We start from the raw sequence: 23,544 nt of genomic DNA on the forward strand, positions 1-23,544 counted from the left end.
TATATAGGACGGACCTCTAGAAAATTGAAAACGAGGGCACTAGAACACATTGGAGGAATCAGGAATAAAAATCCCAAACGTAGCGTCCCTAGGCATGCAAATAGCTGTAAAGAATTATCTTTTGATAGCTTTAAAATTATGGGTATTGATATAGTTACCCCACATTGGCGTGGGGGGAAACATTAAGGAATTATTAGCCAAGCGAGAGACGGATTGGATATACAAGTTTCAAACGCATAAAAAAGGGGCATTAAATATGGAATTAGACTTTTTAGCCTTTATGGGTTAGACAGCTTTGATTCTATTTTATATAACTTTTACATTTATATTTATAAACATACTCTTATTTGTAATGTGTTTTTATATTTTATATATTTTTATATTTCTTATATAATATGTACTATTTTTAGGACATCTATAACCATTTCTAAATAATACAGATATATGGGTACAAAAAGTTACACGCATATATGTAAGGTATATGTACTATACACTACCTATTTTTATACATTTCAAGTGATAGTTTAATACCTTATTAGTCACTAATTTATCAATCTACATATAAATGCAGTATGTCCATGCATAATTCTTTATTTTATTTTGTCTTTCTCTTCTTAATCACATATCACTTTAGGATATTAATCCATTTCTATTTATGTATCATCAACATTAACACATAACTTAAGATCCAAACACATCACACACAATTGATATTAATTGATTTATTATTCCTTTCAGGATATTAATTCATTTTTATTTCTTCATCATCATCATTAACACATATATACACACATTATAAATAATTAAATTCAATTAAATTGATTGATATTGATATAATTCATTTATTATTTTACACAATACATAAGTTGATCTAAGACATCCATTTAGGATATTAATTTATCATCATTATTTTTGCACACGGGCACATTATCGCTTTGGCATCATAAGCATATCTTATTGTATGTATTAAAGTATAATCAACTCTAGGGAAATAATATAAGAAAATATTTATTCACAGATCCCAATCAATTTCGTGTGTATCTTGATCTCATATTCCATGCTGATGGGTTTGAATCACCTTCTTTATTTGTGAGTGCAACATATCACTCTATCACCATATTGAACATACCATCTACACTATATTGTGTTGTTTTTTTCTTCCCTCTTATATGTACCTGCACCCCATCCATTTTTGGTTTGTTCATTTTCTCATTTTTTTTGTAGTTTCCATATACCAGAAGACATCAAATATAAATTGTAACCCTGTATAGTAACAGCGTAATAAACAGCATGTGATTTATAGACACACAGGGAGGCGCTGTACGTGTGGTGATTAGTAGCGTGTATACTCATTAGCCAGCTTACCCATCTCTATTACCCACTTGATTTCATTTTTTTTATTATATATATATATAATTTTACTTAACACATACTTTCTTGTTGTCCTGCTATAGGACGACCACTTGCTCTTCGGGACCCAAACTCCTCCATCCCTTTTTTCCTTCCCTGATGCCCCTGTTATTTAGGACTTAAGAATGTTTGCTGGGTATGAGGGTATCACAGGGATCTACAGGCCTAAAAGCCCCCAATAATGTGTAAACAGCAAGTAAAGGGTTTAGAAATGAAATGATGTAGCTGAAATACGTTATTATTATTATTATTATTATGAATCCCTGACATCTGTTACATACATACAGTGTATACATATACAGTCATGGGTACTGCTGCCCTTGCAAATGCATGGAGGGGTTCTGTAAAATCCCGCCATATGCAGCCACCCCACCCCCGCTAACTTCCATGCAGCGGATAGATTCGGCTAAACACATCCCCTGCCCCAGTCAGCTCCAGCACTGACTCGGATAATGTGGCGAGAGGGGTCTAATAAGACCTCTTTCTGTGTGATTGGAGAACGCTTCCATTTAGAATCATCAGGCAACAGAGGAAGCAGGGAGCTGCAGCTTCTCCTAAAGGTACGTATCTATTTTTAAAGCATGCATATTAAACTACTCACAAAGTACTTTAATATACATTATTCTAGGTTGAGGCTGGGACATTATACTGTCCCTTTAATATGTAAAGATATATTTTTCTAATAAGAAAAAAAACATTCTTTATACTAATTAATCTTTTTCTAAAAATGACTTTTTTTTTTTTCTTAGACCTGGAATCTTCTGGTTATTGGGAGACGAGAGGTCTGTTTACCTTTTTCTATTACATTCATAATTAAAGCAGCGGTACATTGTGTATTATGTGTTTGTCACCTCTCATTATGTTCCACAACCTTGAAAGACGTTTAAAAAAAAAAAAAATCTGATCAATTGAGGCTCCAGATGACTTTCCAGCAGCGGATAGATTATTATTTAAAGATATTATATTTTTACCAGAGAACAAACGAACGGCCCACGGGCTTATTTACTGCATTGGCCGCACCGCCCCTGTGCTTCTTCCCAACTGAAACTTGGCTGACATTGTTAGGTATCATCTGTGTGCGGGGGCGAGAACGAGGAATATCTCAAGAGCAGCTTAAAGTTAGTGATCGACTGACAAAATATTTGGACGCTTCTGCAATCTGCATCCCAGAACCTCGCGCTTTGTGCAAGAAATGCGACGTATTCCAGGTTATCAATGAAAGAAGGATAAGCTAAACTAAGCAGAGACACTTGGTAGGTATGGACTATAAATGAAATCACCCCGACTCCAGAGGCTGTAGCTTCTCCTGTCTTTGGAGAGCCCAGTAAAAGTGCGTGGTAATTTTATTAAGAAAACTTTTGTCATTGCCTAACAACGATGAGGGTTATTTTTAACCGCATTGAAACGTATGGCGATATTCCTCCATGTTATTATACATTAATGAGCATTTGTCACTCAGAAAATCAACATGGATTGATGCCACCCCTTATGGCAGATGGTGTGCAGCTAAAAGAAGGATTTTGAAACTTTCACCAGTAATATGTAATTGTCAGTGGCCAGAGCAGATGAATGAAAAGCATCAGACATTCATTTACACGGACGTGTTGTACACTTTAATTGGGTGGTGACTCATAACATCGATGAAATTCTAATTAGTTCCTAAAATGCCGGTTTAATCATTTTATCTGCAAATCAACCTTTAGTCTACAAAACACTTTCTGTTAATTAAGTCAGAAAGTTGAACAGGTCAAAAAAAAAACCAAAAAAACCCTTAAAATCGCGTTCAGGAAATATTTGTTTATATGATTTTTGGATCTCTTCAAAGCCAAGTGTGTTTAATTGGTGTTTTCATATAACTGCCAGCAACCTTTCTCGCTAGGCACGGGAGGGGGGGACATAACTTGGCCCAATGTACCCCCCACAAGCTTATTTTCCCATTGCTTATAACCTCCCCATCCCACTGGGCATGAGATGAAGACCAGAACACATGGGGTATTTTGCTATATAACCTCCCCATCCCACTGGGCATGAGATGAAGACCAGTACACATGGGGTATTTTGCTATATAACCTCCCCATTAGGGCACAGGTAGGCTCCGCAGATGGTTTAATATTAGCCGACTTCGATGCACAAAGGCTGGGAAAGTGGACCCATGCTTCGTTAAAAAGGAATCTTAAGGACTTCTTATTCGTCTTTTTTTATTATTCTTTTTTTAGGGTTCTACTGGAGGTAACAGAACTACCTCTTTTTAGAGAAAATTGGAATTCATTTTGAAGCCTAATGCCCAAAAGCTTGGCTACAACAAATCTTTTGAAGAAGCAAAGCAGGCATCAGTGTTCTTTTTTTTCCTTGAAGCTGCAATTAGGGACTTGCTGTTCTCATGTAGACTTCTGATGGACAGCTCAGGTTCTCAAGAGATTCTGCAGCAGCCGTATCTTTTTTTCTTCATTGACATCGGGGCAGCATTTCCATTTTTTCCATATACTTCCTAACAATTATGGACATTTTCTCTATATTCACAAATGGAATTATAGGTGATTCGGAATGAGAGCTTTTCATAACCCACAAGTAATGAATATGGTTTTGATGATATATCAGTGATTAATATTTTAGTTGGTTTGAATTGCCATGATATTTAAGCTCTCTGTTGGATCCCCTATTAGAATTCTGTCTGGCCTTTTCTGTTATGCATCTGGAAAGCAGCTGACATTTAAGAGTTAAAGAAAAATGTAGAAACAATCATTAACTAATTAACTCTTCCACAATGTTTCTATTTGTGGGTCGTATATTTTTCGTATCGTATATTGTTTTGGGAATTACAAGATAATATTAGTCAGCTGTAGAATTATAGAATTTAGGAATTTCCCCAAATTCTATTCTTTTTTTGGGATTTGGGGAGTTACGTATAGATTGCTTGTCTAATGAACATTGCATAGGTTTAATATATAGAACTATAGCATGTAGACAGGTCCTTTAAGGAGTAAAATATATTAAAATATAGTATCATATATGTAAGAATTATGTCATATGTCATCAATAATAAATATTTGTACATTTTTATATCTTAGAACTTGCTGATCCAATATGTGGGTTAATCTTCAGGCTCAATGATGTTTAACTGTTTAGTTACCTTGGCAATTAAAACAGGGGGTCTCAATACAAAGTTACATAGTTATATAGGCTGAAAACAGACCTGCGTCCATCAAGTTCAGCCTTTCCTATATCTGTTAATTTCTTGCTGTTGATCCAAAAGACGGCAAAAAAACCAGTTTGTGGCTTTTTCAAAATGTGAAACAAACTAGGGGAAAAAATGGCCGTCAGATCTCTCCTTGGATCAATAAGCTGTTTCCCCATAATTTAAAAATTATATCCCTGAATATTATCTTTTTATACAGATGTGACTTATAATAATACAATACATTGGACTTACGATGGGTTCATCTGAACGTAACCCCATTTTTGAGCTGAGGACTGTATTGACGATTTGCTATCACTTTAAATCCTGCAAATACTTTTCAAGCAAATTATTCTTTAAAAAAAGGGCAAAAATGTGTTTTATTCAAGCGTCTCATACCTCCGTTTCCTATTAAAATCTTAAAGGACTGTTTTTTTTACTTAAACCCTTCCTAACAAGCATTACCTGGGTCCTCCTGTAGCTGAATGCAGAGGCCGCTTTATTTGCCATAGGCTGAGTAATGAATATTGCACATTTTCTGTTCAAAAGGCTCTCGGTGAAACATCATATTAGCGGAAAGCCCTGGCTAAGCCCGGCAGCTTACAAACGTGCTTACAGACATTGCATTTATATTGTAATGATAGCGGCACCGAGGCTTTATTATCCCAGTTTGGGGAATCGCTATCGCGCCCGGCACACTGCATCCCGCAAGCGCGTTTCTATTCTGCAGACCGAATGCACTTCATGCTGCCGTAGGACAGTTTGCGCGTTTGGCCACCGAGGGGCGCTGAAGCACGTCTCACTGCAGCAAAACTTATTAACGGCACGGCTGAACCCTCTGTGTGTTTTCATTTGCAAGGAAACAGCTGAGCCGCTTCGCGCATGAGTCTGTGTGTGTTTTATATCACAGCTTCCAACCCCTCCGCAGAAATTAAACTCGCTCCAAGCACGCACCGCCATCGAATCTCACTAACTTAATATGCATTAACTCCTCGCGTTCTCACAACACGATGGGTTATACGGTGCTGCTGTTATGTAGAAGTTTTGGTAACCACATCAACTTTGTGTCATAGCTCCCAGCAGTCTCGATCAGGTAGGGGCAGTCCAGACAGGCTGGCCAGCTGTTTCAATAAGAACACGCAAACAATATAAAACGGGGCAATTAGGTACATGTGCATGATGGAGATTGCGTGTTCTGCAACAACGTGAGGCGAGAGACAGGGCAGCTTGATCAATGTCCTGGTTTAACCTGCAGACATGTCCGCAGCTAGACTGGACAAGGTTATATATATATATATACAGTGTGTGTATATATATCTATATCTATCTATATATATATATATATATAGATAGATAGATATAGATATATATAATTTTATTTATTAAGGGCTAACATTTGTACTTTTACAGCTTATGGAAGAATAAAAGGAACAGGATAAGTGCAGTAAAGTGGTCTACAGACATTTTCATTGGGATAATATATATATATATAAATTGGGCAAGGAGGTCCCTGCCCCATAGAGCTTACAGTAAAGGGCCACAGTCACCAAGAATAACCATACAAATCTTCCAGTAGCCCCAGTTAGGACCCACGATCCTTAAGCAGTAGCCCAAGTTGCCTGCAGGGCTAATCGTGGAATATTAATACTGCCACAATGAAATATAGCTGTGATATTATTAGTTTACACCGCGGCTTACTTGCTACTCGCACTTGTGGGTAGATGAAAAGATATTTTGACGGACGGATAGATGAAATTGTATACATGTAATCATGTAATGTTTGATATGGACTCAAACAAAAGAAAATAGAATTAAAAGGATATAATATTTAAACGAGCGAAAAACCTTAGACCCTCCTTGGTCTTTATGTCTTAAGCCTGTCCAATGCGTGTTTAAATTCACCATCGTATTAGCTTCTACCACTTTGTCTGGGAAGCTGTTCCACGGATCCACTGCCTTGTCTCAGCAGACTACATGTCAGCTATGTAACGAGCGAACACCTAACAGATCAAGAAATAAAAATCTTGACAATCACATGTTGGTAGTTCCAAAAACCTTACATTAAAGTAACATTTTAAGTAACTTTAAGGGTCTCACATCCAGGTACTCGGTGCTCTGCGGCATCGATCCATTTGTTATCGAATGGCTGACCCTGTCCGGTAACTCCATGTCCGCATTCACATCTACTATGTAAAAGGTAAGGGTGTAGGGCAGGGGGTGTCCAACCTGCGGCCCTCCAGATGCTGCAGGACTACATCTCCCATACTCCTCTGCCAGCCCCTGAGCTGAAAGAGCATTATGGGAGATGTAGTCCTGCAGCAGCTGAAGGGCCGCAGGTTGGACACCCCTCGTGTAGGGGATACCAGGAAAAGGGTCACAGAGTCAAAGTTAATGGGCTCTTTGTAAGGGAGGGTCTGGTGGCCGCTGGACTTCCGTGCCACTAATAGCACAGCCTAATCTATGCATTTAGAACAGATACTCCGTATCTTAGTGCATCGCTGTATCCATAAGAATTACTTTTGGCCCAGGTCGCCGAGCTCATAAATGACCAACGACCCGGCGCGTTTCTATAATCGCTCCGTGACATGAACACAGTTTGTGCCGAATATAATGTGTTCTATCGCGTTTAAAAGCAGCGCTGTGTATTCTAAAGCTTGATGTGTGATATGTTAAACAGACGGCATAAATGCCCTACACATGCTTTAATAAATCTTTTGGCAGCACTGGAATTAAATGTCATACTCCATTAGCATCAAGTAATGTAGAGCAAAGGATGATGGGAGAAGCAGAAATACCACAGTTTATGCAAACAAAATAACATCTATCTTTCAATTTATTCTCCGTTATCGTTCCTGGTGATCTCGTGAAGACCAATGAAAGGTCCGGGCGTGCTGGTAACATTCTATCTATTATTAAATACGAGGAAGAATACTAACTAATACACTAGAAGTATACCCAAATACCCCAGAACTATGGCGGATCTTGATACCGAATCATTTGGATGCTGAGATCTGCATTTTTTAACCCTTATGAAAAACTATAAGTACTTCGCTTTAGGAGAAGCTGCAGCTCCAGCACACTATCCCCTTCCATGGTCCAATTTTCATGCCACTTTTTGGCTCGTTAGACACCCTGGAATTCTCATATGAGCCGGCTTTGGAGCTGGCTAGCAGAAAATACAGTAAGAGTGTGCAGTGGCATCTTTACTGTATTAAAAGGGCGGAACTGCTTCCCAGCAGAAGTGGTAGAGGTTAATACAAGGGCATTTAAACAGGCATGGGATAGACATACAGCTCTTGAATCTAAGACGAGACCAACGACTTATTAAGGTTTGAGTCTTTACAGCAGGAGAAACGGGCGACTAGACGGGGGCCGGATGGGTCTGCTCTGTATGCCGAATCCAGTCTCATTTTTATAATGAGATCTTTCTTAACCATTTAATTACTAGATTCAGCCGAGAGGGAACATTTACTTTAATACCGATTTTATTTCTGGAGGTGATGTTATTTTAGAAATGACCATTAGGTGTAATTAATTGAGGAGTAATTAGTAGGATTCTCCTTAACAGAGGTTGAGGAAATGGACCTGGGAAAAAAAGAGTTAATCGGCTGGCCCCGAGCTCTGCAATTTCTTGATGACTCTGCTGGCGCTAAGACACTTAATTCTTAATTGTTTTAACTATTTAAGAATACCATACATTACAAATAAGACGATGAGAATGATGCATAAAAAGTGTGAAAAGCAGTCTTATCACCCTAGCAACCCTAGCAACGGATTGCTACGGCAATAGGATAACTTCAAACTTTTTATACTTAACTCTCAAAATATTAACATGTATGAGGTCAAGTCCAACACAGCATAACCCCAAAAATATGATTTATATAACCCAATGATATTATTCCCTGAGTTAAAGTAAAAGTCCTATGGAAAAAAATATTTCTCTCCTTCAGTGCTGTATACAGAAATAACCCCCAGCGCTGTATACAGAAATAACCCCCAGCGCTGTATACAGAAATAACCCCCAGCGCTGTATACAGAAATAACCCCCAGCGCTGTATACAGTAATAACCCCCAGCGCTGTATACAGTAATAACCCCCAGCGCTGTATACAGAAATAACCCCCAGCGCTGTATACAGAAATAACCCCCAGCGCTGTATACAGTAATAACCCCCAGCGCTGTATACAGTAATAACCCCCAGCGCTGTATAGAGTAATATAACCCCCAGCGCTGTATACAGTTATAACCCCCCCAGCGCTGTATACAGTAATATAACCCCCAGCGCTGTATACAGTTATAACCCCCCCAGCGCTGTATACAGTAATATAACCCCCATCGCTGTATACAGAAATAACCCCCAGCGCTGTATACAGAAATAACCCCCAGCGCTGTATACAGAAATAACCCCCAGCGCTGTATACAGTAATAACCCCCAGCGCTGTATACAGTAATAACCCCCAGCGCTGTATACAGAAATAACCCCCAGCGCTGTATACAGAAATAACCCCCAGCGCTGTATACAGTAATAACCCCCAGCGCTGTATACAGTAATAACCCCCAGCGCTGTATAGAGTAATATAACCCCCAGCGCTGTATACAGTTATAACCCCCCCAGCGCTGTATACAGTAATATAACCCCCAGCGCTGTATACAGTTATAACCCCCCCAGCGCTGTATACAGTAATATAACCCCCATCGCTGTATACAGAAATAACCCCCAGCACCGTATACAGTAATAACCCCCCAGCACTGTATACAGTAATATAACCCCCAGCCCTGTATACAGAAATATAACCCCCCAGCGCTGTATACAGTAATATAACCCCCAGCGCTGTATACAGTAATATAACCCCCAGCCCTGTATACAGAAATATAACCCCCCAGCGCTGTATACAGTAATATAACCCCCAGCCCTGTATACAGAAATATAACCCCCAGCGCTGTACACAGTAATATAACCCCCAGCGCTGTATACAGTAATATAACCCCCAGCTCTGTATACAGTAATATAACCCCCAGCCCTGTATACAGAAATATAACCCCCCAGCGCTGTATACAGTAATATAACCCCCAGCCCTGTATACAGTAATATAACCCCCAGCGCTGTATACAGTAATATAACCCCCAGCGCTGTATACAGTAATATAACCCCCCAGCGCTGTATACAGTAATATAACCCCCCAGCGCTGTATACAGTAATATAACCCCCAGCGCTGTATACAGTAATATAACCCCCCAGCGCTGTATACAGTAATATAACCCCCAGCGCTGTATACAGTAATGTCGGTCAGTGACTGAAACCTGGTTTTATCTCATTTTGTTAATAAACTCCCTTTATCTGCAGACCTGGAGCCGCCGTTGCTGTCAGTCATGTGATATTTTGGGTGACTTTCCTTTCTCAAACACCGCACTGAGCTGATGCTTTATGGCAATGCTAATGAAGTCTGTTTCGCCAATTCCATTAGTCAAAGCGCCTGACTAGTAGTTGATTGAGACTGAGAAATTCTATTATTCCCCACAGGCAGTATAAGGAGTCGGGGTGTTTAGTAGATCGGGGCTCAGATAACAGAATGAGAACTCATAGAAATGGCTGATATGAAAACATATTATGTAAAATTAGAACTTTTAAAAAAATAAATCAGTGCAATATATTTTTGAAATCGTATTCTTAATGTGATACTAGTAATAAACTTTATTTTATTTAAATTTATAGATGGGCCATCCTATAAACAGCTGCTTCGGGTCTTCATTGGTCACTGTCCGCATAGAAGATGAAGGGGAGAGACCTTTACATTTATAACACAGAACATAAAATATATTGGTAGCTTTTTAACCTTTGGATCCCCGGTCCTCACGTCTTCAAACTGACTCCATAGGGGAACGTGGTATTATTAAGTCAAGTTAACCCTTTCAGTACAGGATGGAAGTGTTTCACAAGTTGCAAAGGCTCAGCAGACAAATAATGCAATTCATTACTTAATAGATACAATAAAGGTTACTTTTTCCACGATATATCACATGTATCTGAAACTAACATTTTAAATATATGTATATCCCTTAAATATATTTATTATTATTTTTTTTTTTAAAAATGACAAAAGAGAAAACAAAAAAAAAAGCAGCCTAAGGCGTAGCGTAAAAGGTTAAAGTAAATACAGCTGCTGTCACATTGTTCGCGACATGTTTGGATGTTTCTTCCTCCTCAGCCAGACGGGAGATATTAACCAGCGCTCGGCATGCAGCGAGGATAAGCAAATCCATTTCAGCACCACGGAGAGCGGCTGGCCACGTATCTCTTCTGCAAGGGCTCTCAGGAACGCCTCTCTCCCACCCATATCCTTCTGTCTCTCAGCCTCGCTCCCTCCTCGCCATCCTCCTCTCTCCTGCACTCCACGGCTTCATTTCAATCAGGTGGCTGTTGCTCTTCAAGATTAGTGAAAATCTAGCAGGAAAATACTCGCGAAGCCTCCCCCTCCTCCCTCTTCCCGTATACACAAAGGGAGAAGGGAAACGGCAACGTGCTTTGAATTTGTGTTGACTCTTTGAGAGTCCTCTCACTCTCTGCCTCTATGGACTGTTGGCATGAAGCCTCTACAGCCAACTGATCGGATGCCCCAGGCTGAGGAGTGATTGGAAAGATCCACGCCAAGTGGTCTGCTTGCCATTAAATGCGAGTTGCCGTCATAAAAGGTCTATGTTGGATCGTTTTATAGAAATACATATTTTTTTATCTTTCTTACTGGTGTAACATTTATGGGGCCTGTTTATTTGCCTCTTTAATGCTATTTTTTTTTTTTCCAACCTTCACTTTGAGCTGATTGCCAATAAAAAAAGAGGCGACAAGACCATCTTCTTGATTTACTTGTTGGCTGTAACGACTGATCCATGGCTTCGCTCTATCAGAGACTCACCGGGAAAATAAACACGTCCAGGTCCTTTCCTAATCCACCTGAAGCAAGTCATCTTCTGGGTGGTCAGAGCGCTGAAGAAGACAATGCCGTGAAGACCTCACGCCCACTGCAAGAAGTCCGAGCCGGTTATCAGTACCAGCCCCGGATCGACTGTGAAGAGGAAGATGTAAGACGCCTTCTTATTATCCCAACCATATAACAATCACAGCTCCCTTCCCCTTTTTCCGAAGTGTTGTCTGTGTTCCTTCTCATGATCTGTGTGTCTGGCACCCCCAGTGGTCCAAACCCCCCCCCCTACCCCTTTCCTAAATGCCATCGATAGCGATTTGTAAATGATTAATTCAGCGCTTCGGGGGTTTCTGGAAGTCGTGTTTCAAATTGCTAGCATTTTCGTGCATCTGGCTCATTGCATCTTTTAATGTGAACTTCATCGATTATGAGCTGATGGGGGATGATCATGATGTAACTTTGGCGTTTAACCTCTGCATTGCCAGGAAATAATTGCCATTCTCTGCCATTCTTTATTGCTGAAACACTTTGACGGGAGAGGAGGGGGGCGGGGGGGTGGTTGGGGGAAACTTTTCGCAGGCTCTGATTCGGATCTGCAAAAGGAATTTTTAGAAAATCAATTATTTTAATATATTCAATGCTAAGTAATCCCGATGTGCCTTACCTCGTGGATGTGTTAGACATTTCAAAGAGTTATTTGCATATTGCCGTAGAAACCAATGACTCATCCAAGACTCACCCTGTTTAGGGCCGGCAATGAAGGATAGACACCTAGAAGTCACAATTAACCTCGTTACTCCTGGTTAGAAAGCCTACGGTAACATGGCGTGAGAACCAAATCCAGCGGGGATGAGGTTAAGGAAAATAATAACACATTTGTAGTGCGGATTTGTTTTCGTACTGCAGCTAGCACATGACGGTCGTCTCCAGATGACAAATGATTCTGACTTCAAGAAGTGGAAAAATATTATGCATTCTGTATAAATGAGAAACATGGAATCTGGGCATTGTCTTGTTTGGTTAGAAGTAAATACATTTTGTATAGAGAAACTGTTATTTTACAAACGGGTTATGGTCTTTATTTGCCGAAAAGAATAAAAATGTGTGTGTGTGCATGTGTCTGCGTGCGTGTGTGTGCGCGTACGTGTGTTTGTATAAGCAGGTAATAAGAAGTTTTGAGACATCTAATCCTAAACCCTATGAAACTCTTCCTGTTATTAAATACAATTTACAATTACATTTTTTTTTTCTTTATGCAGAAAAAGTCTGTTTTTATAATATTTTGGGTTTAGGTGAATTTAATTAAAAGTAGATTCCCCGAGGTTGGTGATAACTTAGATCCAATTGTTTGGCTCTTCTTCTCTCTTCGCTGCAGGGGTCACTGTAATAAAGGGAAGATCCGGTAGTCTTTATTAATGGCTACATATTTTTTTTTCTTTCTCATTTAGCCTGGAGCGTATTTATAGTTTGTCGGTACAAACAGATGTCTTGGGAATCTTCGTTTGATAATGCAGGCCTCAGAAGCCAACGGAGAAAAGTAGATTTGCCATGCAAATTATTTTTTGGCGACAAGAAATTTAAGAGCATTTACGTCTTCAGACGCATTCGCAGTTCAGCTTTATCCAATTAGCCAGGAAACGCTCTTTGAAATAAATAATTACACTTTTTAATAACGTAGCTGGCAGTCTTAAGTCTGCGATCTCTCATCTGCTTTCATGGGAAAAACCTTGCTTGAACAATGGTTGGGTATTTAAAACGGTACCGATCTATTCTATGACACTTCTTTGGCTGTTTGAAAGGGTCGTTACTCTTTTTTACAATCTTATTACACACTTTTAACCCAATCTGATATCAGCTCAACTTAAAACCTGGACCAGAAATACTAGCCCTATATGTTTCCTCTATATCTTTCATTCTAGAACAATGTAACCCTCCTCAGTGGCGTATGCTGGCCTTGGCCAACTAGCCATAGGTCTAGGGAACAGAGACACGTTGCCCTGTTTTGTGATCAGGCCCAGTGCTCAATAGACTATTTTTTGAGATCTCTCTTGTAGCCGTCCCAGTTTCGCGATGAAGGTCCATCACAGGACCCTTACTTTATTTTCAGGTGGGATATCTCCGTTGAAAGGCGAATTAGGCAGGTGGGGTGGTTGGAGGTGAGTGGCATTGGAGGCAGGACCTTGTATTTACCACTTTTTGATGCATCGAAGGAGAATGCTATGATATGACATCATATCTTCACAACTTCAGAGCTTCACAAAGCTGGAGCTTGTTTTTTGGGGTCTGTGTTGCTAAAACCCAAACCTCAGTTTAGTTCACAGCTGGTTGGGCCAGTGAGGCAAAGGTGGGGCGAAAATTAGGACTGTTCCAGTCAGGATGGTTAGGGGGTAGGATACTTATTTACCTGACATCTTCTTCCGAGAAATGCTGGGATATGAGATCATATTGTAGTGCTCAGCGGAGACAACGGCAAGAGGTAGGCTGTAAACTTAAATACCTCCTCAACCCTTCTGTAACCACTTAGATCATAAACCTGGAGAAGACGGACGGCGTCTTTCTAATTCCACATTTACAGTTGAGGATTCACAAATAAATAAAAGAATGATATTAATCATTTAAAACAGTAAATAAAAACGTGCCCATTGAATTGATATCGGGAAAAGTGTCACAGTATTGCTTGGTAATAGTTTTCTTTAACCTGCAGGAAATCCTACAAACAGTAAACTTTACAGGGTATGTGCAACTTTACTTTTCCTAACTAAATGACCTTGATATTTTATTTGCACCTGCCTTTTCCTAACTAAATGACCTTGATATTTTATTTGCACCTGCCTTTTCCTAACTAAATGACCTTGATATTTTATTTGCACCTGCCTTTTCCAAGGGTTGACTGCACTTCTCTGTGGTTTTTTTCAATGACAGCAGCATGACCATTTATTAAAAAAATGAGTTTAAAAAACACTACTGCCTTTATCCGGCTTGTTCCTTTAATTTGCTCATTTCAAGCGACAGGAGTCCTGTCTGTTCCTTCACACGTTGACTTCTCCAGGAGTGGCGGAGCTCACATTAGTTTTAGTCAAACTTGCAGTTTTTTTGACAACTTCCAAGATGGTTTGAATTTAATCGCACGCAGCTGGTTCTAGATTGCTGTTGAATTGCCTTTTTTTTGTCGTCACAGCCGTTTTATTTTAAGGAATCATTACAATCAGTCACTTTTCTCCAATCTCTCAATCACACTTCAGTATTATGACGGAGTGCTGACTGTCTGGACATTCTGCCCCAGCGCTTCCCAACAGCGCCCTTAACAGCCAAAATGTGCCAACTGGGGTGACCACGTCGGCCATGTCTTACAGGACACATATAATATTTTACTTATTACTGACCACCCCTGATAAAATGCTGCCCTGCAGTATGGGGGATGTGTGGACTCATGGAAGGGGGCCAATTAGTCAATTATACATCCTCCATACTGCGGGGTAGCACTTTATCTGGGCTGGTCAGTAATATGTAAAATATTATATGTGTCCTGGAAGACATGGCTGATGTGGTCACCCGAGTGCCAATGTTGGCCCCTGACTGGCCATTATTGGGTTGTCGTGACTTTGTGATATCAGACAATACCTTGTTACGGTTTAATGCCTTCTCCCACCTAAGTACATAGCGTATCTGCAACTCATCTCTCTTTATGAGGGGCAGCCCCTCTTTGGACTTTAAATCCCAGTGTCCCTATTTCCTCCCCTGATGCCCACTTTCTGTTGGAGCTCACAATGCTTGGTGGGTATTACTGCGCTCTACACTATGGAACTGCCACAAATATGTTTAACTAGTATCAGATTAAAAATGTGTTTTGAAAAATATTTTGATGTTACATTTTTTTAAATAGTTCTAGTTTTAATACGACTCGCTTAGTATTACTGGGGGTTATATTACTGTATACAGCGCTGGGGGTTATATTACTGTATACAGCGCTGGGGGGTTATATTACTGTATACAGTGCTGGGGGGTTATGTTACTGTATACAGTGCTGGGGGGTTATATTACTGTATACAGCGCTGGGGGGATATATTACTGTATACAGTTCTTGGGGTTATATTACTGTATACAGCGCTGGGGTTATATCACTGTATACAGTGCTGGGGTTATATTACTGTATACAGCGCTGGGGGTTATATTACTGTATACAGCGCTGGGGGTTATATTACTGTATACAGTGCTGGGGGGTTATATTACTGTATACAGCGCTGGGGGGTTATATTACTGTATGCAGCGCTGGGGGTTATATTACTGTATACAGCGCTGGGGAGTTATATTACTGTATACAGTAATGGGGGTTATATTACTGTATACAGAGCTGGGGGTTATATTACTGTATACAGCGCTGGGGGTTATATTACTGTATACAGCGCTGGGGGGGGAGAATATTTTTCTGTGGGAATTCTCCTTTAAACGTCTCAATATGGTTTAGAAATGAAACGGTGGAAGTAAAGATACATTTAGCTTTTAGGTAAAACCATAATTACCTGGCCACAAAGCCACATAAAAAGTGTCAATAAAGCCTCGTCTGAACAGCACCTCTAACTACGCCGCCTGAATTGCTGGGAGATGGGAAATAATCCTATGGTATGTATGGTAACTCCTGGGTCTGCTGGGTAGCCGCTACTAAGTTCTGTTTAATAAATATATATAATATATATGCTGTATATGATATCAGCCTCGCTCGGATATTCACAGACCCTGACTCACGGGGCTGCGCATGGGTTATTTGCATCATCGCCCGGATTGAGGGAAGTCATGCCAAATCGGTTCAAAACGTGTCCTTGTGGTTTGTGACCTTGGCCGCGGGCGGCACTCTGTATGGCACGTTCCGCATATAAACTGATCGGAGAAAAACGTTACGGCAGCAGATGGAAAGATTATTTAATCAAAAAGATAAAAGCCTCGCCAGCCCAAAATCTCACAGACATAACTGTATATTATACCGGGTGCAGCCCCGTTATGTTATGCTCTCACATTATTAAGTGGGCTAATTGCCTGATCTAATTGACTGTTTGCCACGCGGTGTGTAGTTGGGGTTATAAATGTTGCCAAACTGGATTTTAAAACAAAATGTGAATTAAAGTTGGGTTAATTACCATCCATAGAAACAGAACTCGCCAGCAGATCAGACCCACTCGGCCCATCTAGTTGCCTGTTGCCTGCTCTAAAGACTTATCCCTTAACTAGTCCTTGGCCTTGTCTTAGCCATATGTCTATCCCATGCATGATTACATTCCTATACTCTGTTACCACTTCTGCTCGGAAGCTGTTCCACTTATCCACCACCCTCTCCGTAAATAAATAAAACACATTCTACTGTAACTACACTTAATACTCTGATCAGCGGAAAGGGTTTGTCCCTCTCTCAGGCATAAGCCCCAACTTGGTGCGTCCCGGACTGTCAGTAAAAGATTGATAACGCCGGTATGCTATGTGGACACAAACATTTCCACGCGCCGGCTTCAGAATTATTATCCCATCAAATATCGCTTTTCTTTATTCTCCAGTTTCTCGGGGAGTGTCATTTTGATGAATAAGCTCGATGTTTGCCAGCGACTGGCAGGACGAGCTGAGTAAGGTGTTTCTTATGATTGTCTGTAACCTTGTGCATTTTATTAATTTCTCTGATGATTATAGCATTTAAAAGGAGAGGAGCCCCTACATGGTGGAGAACTTCACAGCGGGAGAAGTAACATCACTCATTAAAAGTAAAGTTAAAAATAAAAGAGGAATGATGTGACATAAGCGATTGCAACATTCGTGAAATTAACTCCTTAATGGTGCAATCACTTTAAAGCACGAAAACCCTTTCTTTCAATTGTTGTAAATAATCAAACAGAGAGAGAGAGAAAGAGAGGGAGAGGGAGAGAAAAAAAGGGGGGAGAGAAAAAAAGGGGGGAGAGAGGGGGGGAGAGGGGGAGAGAAGGGGGGGGAGAGAAGGGGAGGGAGAGGGAGGGAGAGGGAGGGAAAGAGAGGGAGGGAGGGAGAGGGGGAGAGGGGGAGAGAGAGGGAGGGAGAGGGGGAGAGAGAGGGAGGGAGAGGGGGAGAGAGAGAGGGAGAGGGGGAGAGAGAGAGTGGGAGGGAGTGTTTTACATCATGGCTTGCTCCACACATGTCAGATCTGTCAGATTACAAAGTATTCAAATTTTTTTCTAAAAATACAAAAATAAAACTGGACCTGTTTAATTAAGCGAATTACAGAGTTTGCTAAGTATTGGGGCCGGTATTTAACCCTTTGAGTGGAGGGGCTCGCCTGTCAACCACTTAAAGTGTTAAAGACCTTTAACGAATCGTATTAGGCTCAGTAATCACCCAGGGCATTATTAACCACAACCTAAATCAGCACCATCATTTAGCGAGTCTGTCACTTTGGGGTGATGTACATCATCAGACGATTAAATGCTTCGCGTGGAATCGCACGGCTTTGAACGATTCTGAAAGTGCCACAGAAGCTCCGAAATCAGAATCGATATGGAGCAGGGGCCCACATCATGGAAGTGCGGGACTCTTAACCCCATCAGGGCCTGATTCACTAAACCCAGCAAACCTTGTATAAAAAGTAAAGTTTTAAACAAATGTTTTCTTGAGAGAGTCCAGGCGCTGAGGCTCGCTTCTCCATGATGTTTATTACTCAAGAGCAACTGCGCTTTTAATATACGGCTCTTTAGAAGGAAACCGTGGCCTTCCCAGAATTTCACAAAAATAAATGAATTCATCGGGACCACCTATGGCTCGGCAGGCGGCGAGGGTGGTTTGGAGAATTTTTTTTTTTAGTGTTTCAATTTGGCCCGATCACAATTACCAAATCATTTTCCTGTCCTGAAACCCCATGAAAAAAGGCTGTCTGAAGCAATCGGCATAAAACGTGGAGTCCGAAACACTCACGCAAAGAGATATCATACAGAAATGTCATTAATGCGCATGTTTGGCCAAAAAAACAATATCTGGAACAAACACACAAATTAAAATGCAAAGAACTGAATCAAAACCATATAGCTATTTATTGCTCCAAACTCGGTTCCTCTGGGATGAGTCATAAAATATCTATAATGAGGTCACACGTCCTCGTGAATATAGATGTATGGATGTTCTATAATGGAACGTAGACATTAAGAATCCTATTTAGCCGCTCATGCATTTCGTCGTAGGGGAATTTCACATCCGTCTGCGCTGCCATTCAGGGTTTTGGGGGCTTCTGTTCCACGCTTGCTGTTTAATGCAACGAGGCGAGTGTCACATTGCAGACGTTCCATGCGCGACATGTCACCGTGGCCGTAGAACATGGAAACATGTACATATATATAAATAATGGGCTCTTTTCTATTGAATGAGAATTTCTTATCATTTTTTTTTATTATTGTTATTTTATTGTTTTATACAATTTCCCCCGCGGGGTCTTCTGTCCGCGTCGGTTAATATTTGATTCGTTTCATGAATGTTGCATGAGCCTTTGATCTTTTGATTCATTCCGTGGCCACTTACCCAACACCTGTCACTAAGTCCTTTCTGTAAAGCGATTGCCACGGAAGATTAAATAGAATTGTAATAGCCTCTAGGCTTCCATCTGACCTATAAATAGTTAGGAGGAACGCGCAAGGACACAAACCGCGTTACGGAGGGAATCGGTGCGGGCGGCACGTATTTACTGGAGTATTTCCACTGTCTGCAGGAATGATTATCCGTCAGCGTTACGTCAGGATCTTCATTATCTTTTCAAGGGTACGAAAACTGCAACTTTTGTAATCCATAGCTTCCAATAATCCCAAATTAACAAAGCCATTCCCGCCACCTGAAGTTATATTATATGGAGCTGATTATCAGAACTGATGGCGCCTCTGGGTGGGCAAAGCCAGAATTGGGAGCTGCTTGTCTGTAAAGGAAGCAGAGGCGGGGGTCCCATCATCGGCTTGCCGTCGGACATACCACTAGGCCCCCCGGAGACCCCTAGCACCACTCCCTGGACATAGAGCTAGGCCTCCAGGACCCCTAGCACCACTCCCTGGACATAGCGCTGGGCCCCCCGGACCCCTAGAGCCAACCTCCTGGAAATAGCGCTAGGCCCCCCGGACCCCTAGCACCACCCCCTGGACATAGCGCTAGGCTGACGCTGCAGGCATTACAGCTATCCTTATTGAAGGGTTACCCAGTTTAACCCCTACTTATCTGGAACTATGTTTCTGCAGAGGATATGTATCTATATACCCTGTTTAGGATTACAGGCTACGCTATTTGCTTAGTCCTCCGCCACAAAGTTCTTAAAATCTCTACATTAAAAGACCAGACTGTTTTTAATACGTTTTCTTTCGTAGTCACGTGCCACTAAACACGCGATTATTATTATTTTCACACTATTATATTTTTCTATATTTTAATAAAAATTGTTTGATCTTTTTATTTAAGAATATCCTTATTTTTTCTTGATTAAATACCTATTTTCGGGTTACCCCGTGGATATTCCTCCCATTTATATAAACATTGAAAATCTTCACGGCTGTTCCTTTACACATATACTGTAATTTGCCCCTTCCATGACTCCCCTCCCCCACCCATGTGTTATATACGGGGGTACTTTATATGCGTTAGTGTTACCCGACGGGTCAGTCAGGACTATGTTGTTTGCCAACTCCTTCAATAGAAGACAAGAAAAAAATATTTGTTGTTTTATATCAAAGGTTTGTCAAATAATTCTGGAAAGATTACCTGCCTTCTACTGTTTTAACCGGCCTAACGTGGGGCAGTTTTTTAAGGCGATGTGGTTGGGAGTGGGGCTTTTTAGGAAAATTGAGGCTTTTGTGGCTACTATTACGGTGAGAATACTGCATTTAAAGGCAGCCACCCCAAAAAAGAACACATATAACTTTGTAAGTACTTTCATATGCATATTTTAAACCAACCAAAAACAAACCATTTCCCTTAGGCAGAAGCTGCAGCTCCTGCCTGAAGCAGCCAATCAGTGGCAGGAAAGCACTTCCATTGAAAGTAATAGGAGTGCATAGACACAGGGTTGGTCTTAGACCCCCCAGAATTCCTGCAGAAAAGGGTCAAATCCATATGAGAGGATTATGCAGAATTCCCCTATCCATTTGTCAGAAGGACCACTTGAGAATGTAAAGGGGCCGCTCAGTTAATATATGCATTAAGGGGTATATGATGGCTGTGGTGTCTCTTTAATGAAATGGGAGATTCACCATAATTTACATTATAATTCTGCCCACACTACCTTATAGTGGAATATTTCCTCCGTTATGATAACCCTCAGGGCTACATCACAGTACGAGGGATTTATTAAAGCAAATCAGGCCTGAGGCCAATATCTTGGCCAATATCTGGCTTAAAAGAAATCCAGGCAATGAGCAGATAGACAGACATGTGTTAGTCAGCGAGGAGTATTGTGTATATTAGTTGTATTATTGTTTTTAAACTATTTATATTATTTATGCAGCGAACTGCACATCATTCATAACCAGCAGCAGGCTTGTGAAGGGGGCAGAATTTCTATTACTCCACATTTGGCCACAGGAGGGCGCTTGGCATAATTTCCATCCAGGTTTTTCTCTTCTTGCCCTGTATGAATTTTGACAGCCCATAGAAGAAAACACATTTTTGTCATTGAGCATACAGTCAGCGCTATATACAGTACTGTAGGTTATTAATAACAAAAACTTGGTTTTAAATAATTGGTTGTCTCAATAAACTCCCTTTATCTGCAGACCTGGAGCCACCATTGTTGTCAGTCATGTGATATTTTGGGTGACTTTTCCTGCTCAAACACCACACTGAGCTGATGCTTTATGGCAATGCTAATGAAGTCCGTTCCTCCATAGACTTTCATAAGTCAGAGTCCGACAGGGTGGTTAACACGAGACATTCTATTATGATAAGTAGTCAAGGTGTTTGTCCAGTAGATTGGGGTCAGATAACAGAGCAAAAACTAGTATGCAGCTGCCTGAAAACATTATATTATGCTAGAACTGTTGTCTAGTTTATATACTGCAGTATATATATATATATATATATATATATATATATATATATACCATTTATCACACCAGAGACATAATCAGCTAATGCATGCGTGTGTAGATTTGTTACGATTATTTAATGACAAGCAGACTACAATGATAACAGCGAAAGCATGTTTGTGATGAAAATCATTTTGTGCATGAAACAGATATTAAATGCAAATGTACTTCAAACCCCATTACTGGAGACAGATGTAGAATAATGAAGAGTATAAGTGATTAAAGCCTCTGGTTGATAATGGCTGCCCCCAGTCAGCACATAATGTGGTATTTAATTACCCCAATACATTACCAACACTACAGAGAAACAAGGGCAATCGTGAAAAGCCTGACCAGAAACTGCCATGCTTTGTATAAAGTGTTAATTACTTAAAAAAATACTTTTTCGACCTAATTTTGTAATGAAAACCCTTGATTGACAGAGACAGACTCCTTAACCTTTACGTAGACATGTGTGTGTATATATATATATATATATATATATATATATATATATATATATATATATATACGTTCTGTATATACCTCTGTAAAGTCCCAAAAGATAGATTTTACATTCCAATATATCTCATGACAGCGAGCTAAATCACACATTTCTGAAAAGTTATCATTTTCTTTTTTGTTTATCTTGTTTATTTTTGCTAGTAATAGATAGATATGGAAATGTTTTATATGGAAATAAAATGTTATAAAAAGTTTTTTAAATTTTTGTAAATATATGGTGTTGTCAAGTTAATGGCTATGCTAAAATATATGTTTATTTAACTATTTTGCTAATCGAATAACCTTACGCGCACGGCTCCATTTTGCTCCTAGAAGGACACGCCCCTTCACACAAGGACGTTATCTCGGGAAGGTGAGCTTTTTGAAGGCTGCCTGTCGGTCCTTGGAAAGGGTGGGTAAAAAGGTTAAAAGGTCGTCGCCGGCAAATCTTGCAGCATGTAATGCAGTCCTGCAATATTGTTGAGTGACTTGGGGTATCTGAGGCTGTTTAATGACAATGAAACTAATTGGTAGGTAAGTTTGAGGAAAGCAGGGAATAATTGATGAAAGTGATCCGTATATTATTCCTGACATCTGTATGGTTACAAGCAGGGCCGGCCGAAGACTTAACGCCGCCTGGGGCGAAGTTTAAAATGCCGCCCCCCGCTGACGCCCCCCACCGGTACTTACCCTTAAACAGTCCTGCGGCGAGTCTCCCTGTGCTGCCACGGTGCCGGCTTGTAATGCTGAGCGCCGGAAATTCACGTCACTTCCGGCGCTCTGCATTACAAGCCGGCACCGAGACCGAACAGGGAAACTCGCCGCAGAGGAGAGAGAGAGGGGCGCCGAGCGGGTAAGCGAAAACCACTCGGTGCCCCTCTCTCTCTCCTCCGCTTCAAAAAAAACAAAAAAAAAACCGCTTGGGGCGGCAAAGTGCCGCCCCTTCTGAAGTGCCGCCTGGGGCAATTGCCCCAGTCGGCTCCATTGTAGGGCCGGCCCTGGTTACAAGGGCTTTTTGATTTAGTTTCCGCTTTAGATCACAAATGATCATTAAAGGAATGTGTGTGTTTTTGAAAATTTCAAAAAATTCAACATCTTCAAAGGGACAGGAACTAAAATATTAATGAAACCGACTCGCTGGGGGGATTATTAACACCATAAACTTCAAAAGATTAAAACGTGTTAATATGTGTAGTGCCCTCAGTCTGACTCCAACATAAGGAGTTCAGCGGTGGCTTAGGATGATGGTAGTTATAGAGAAAGAGGAGATGATAGGCATTATAGTCAAATGACTGTTTAGAATCCACTTCTGGTCTACCTATGTGTCAGCCTTTGTGCGGCCTATCTAAAGGGGCCCTGTATCATGCATAGGTGAATCAATGAGATGACGTACTTTAAACCATTTGCTGGGTTTTTTTAATTACGTGATGCGGCATTGTATCATAATTCCGAAATCAGAAGCTTCGCCGAGTTCTGCCAGCAGAGGGCACAGTTTACCG

At 40.7% G+C, this 23,544-nt stretch overlaps 1 protein-coding gene across 2 annotated transcripts in view; it reads left to right on the forward strand.

Moving 5' to 3' along the window:
* Positions 1 to 11,469: 11,469 nt before the first annotated feature.
* Positions 11,470 to 23,544, forward strand: part of LOC149275907 (A-type potassium channel modulatory protein DPP6-like) — a 366,925-nt gene continuing 354,850 nt past the window's right edge. For both annotated transcript variants that reach the window (XM_089504156.1, XM_089504157.1), the window contains exon 1: positions 11,470 to 11,661. In XM_089504156.1, the coding sequence (XP_089360282.1) occupies positions 11,470 to 11,661 (192 nt within the window). The remainder of the gene's footprint in view (positions 11,662 to 23,544) is intronic.

This window comes from Sceloporus occidentalis, unplaced genomic scaffold (genome assembly GCF_023333645.1).
Source record: "Sceloporus occidentalis isolate IW3139 unplaced genomic scaffold, rSceOcc1.0.p SCAF_258, whole genome shotgun sequence".
NCBI classification, from domain to species: domain Eukaryota; kingdom Metazoa; phylum Chordata; class Lepidosauria; order Squamata; family Phrynosomatidae; genus Sceloporus; species Sceloporus occidentalis.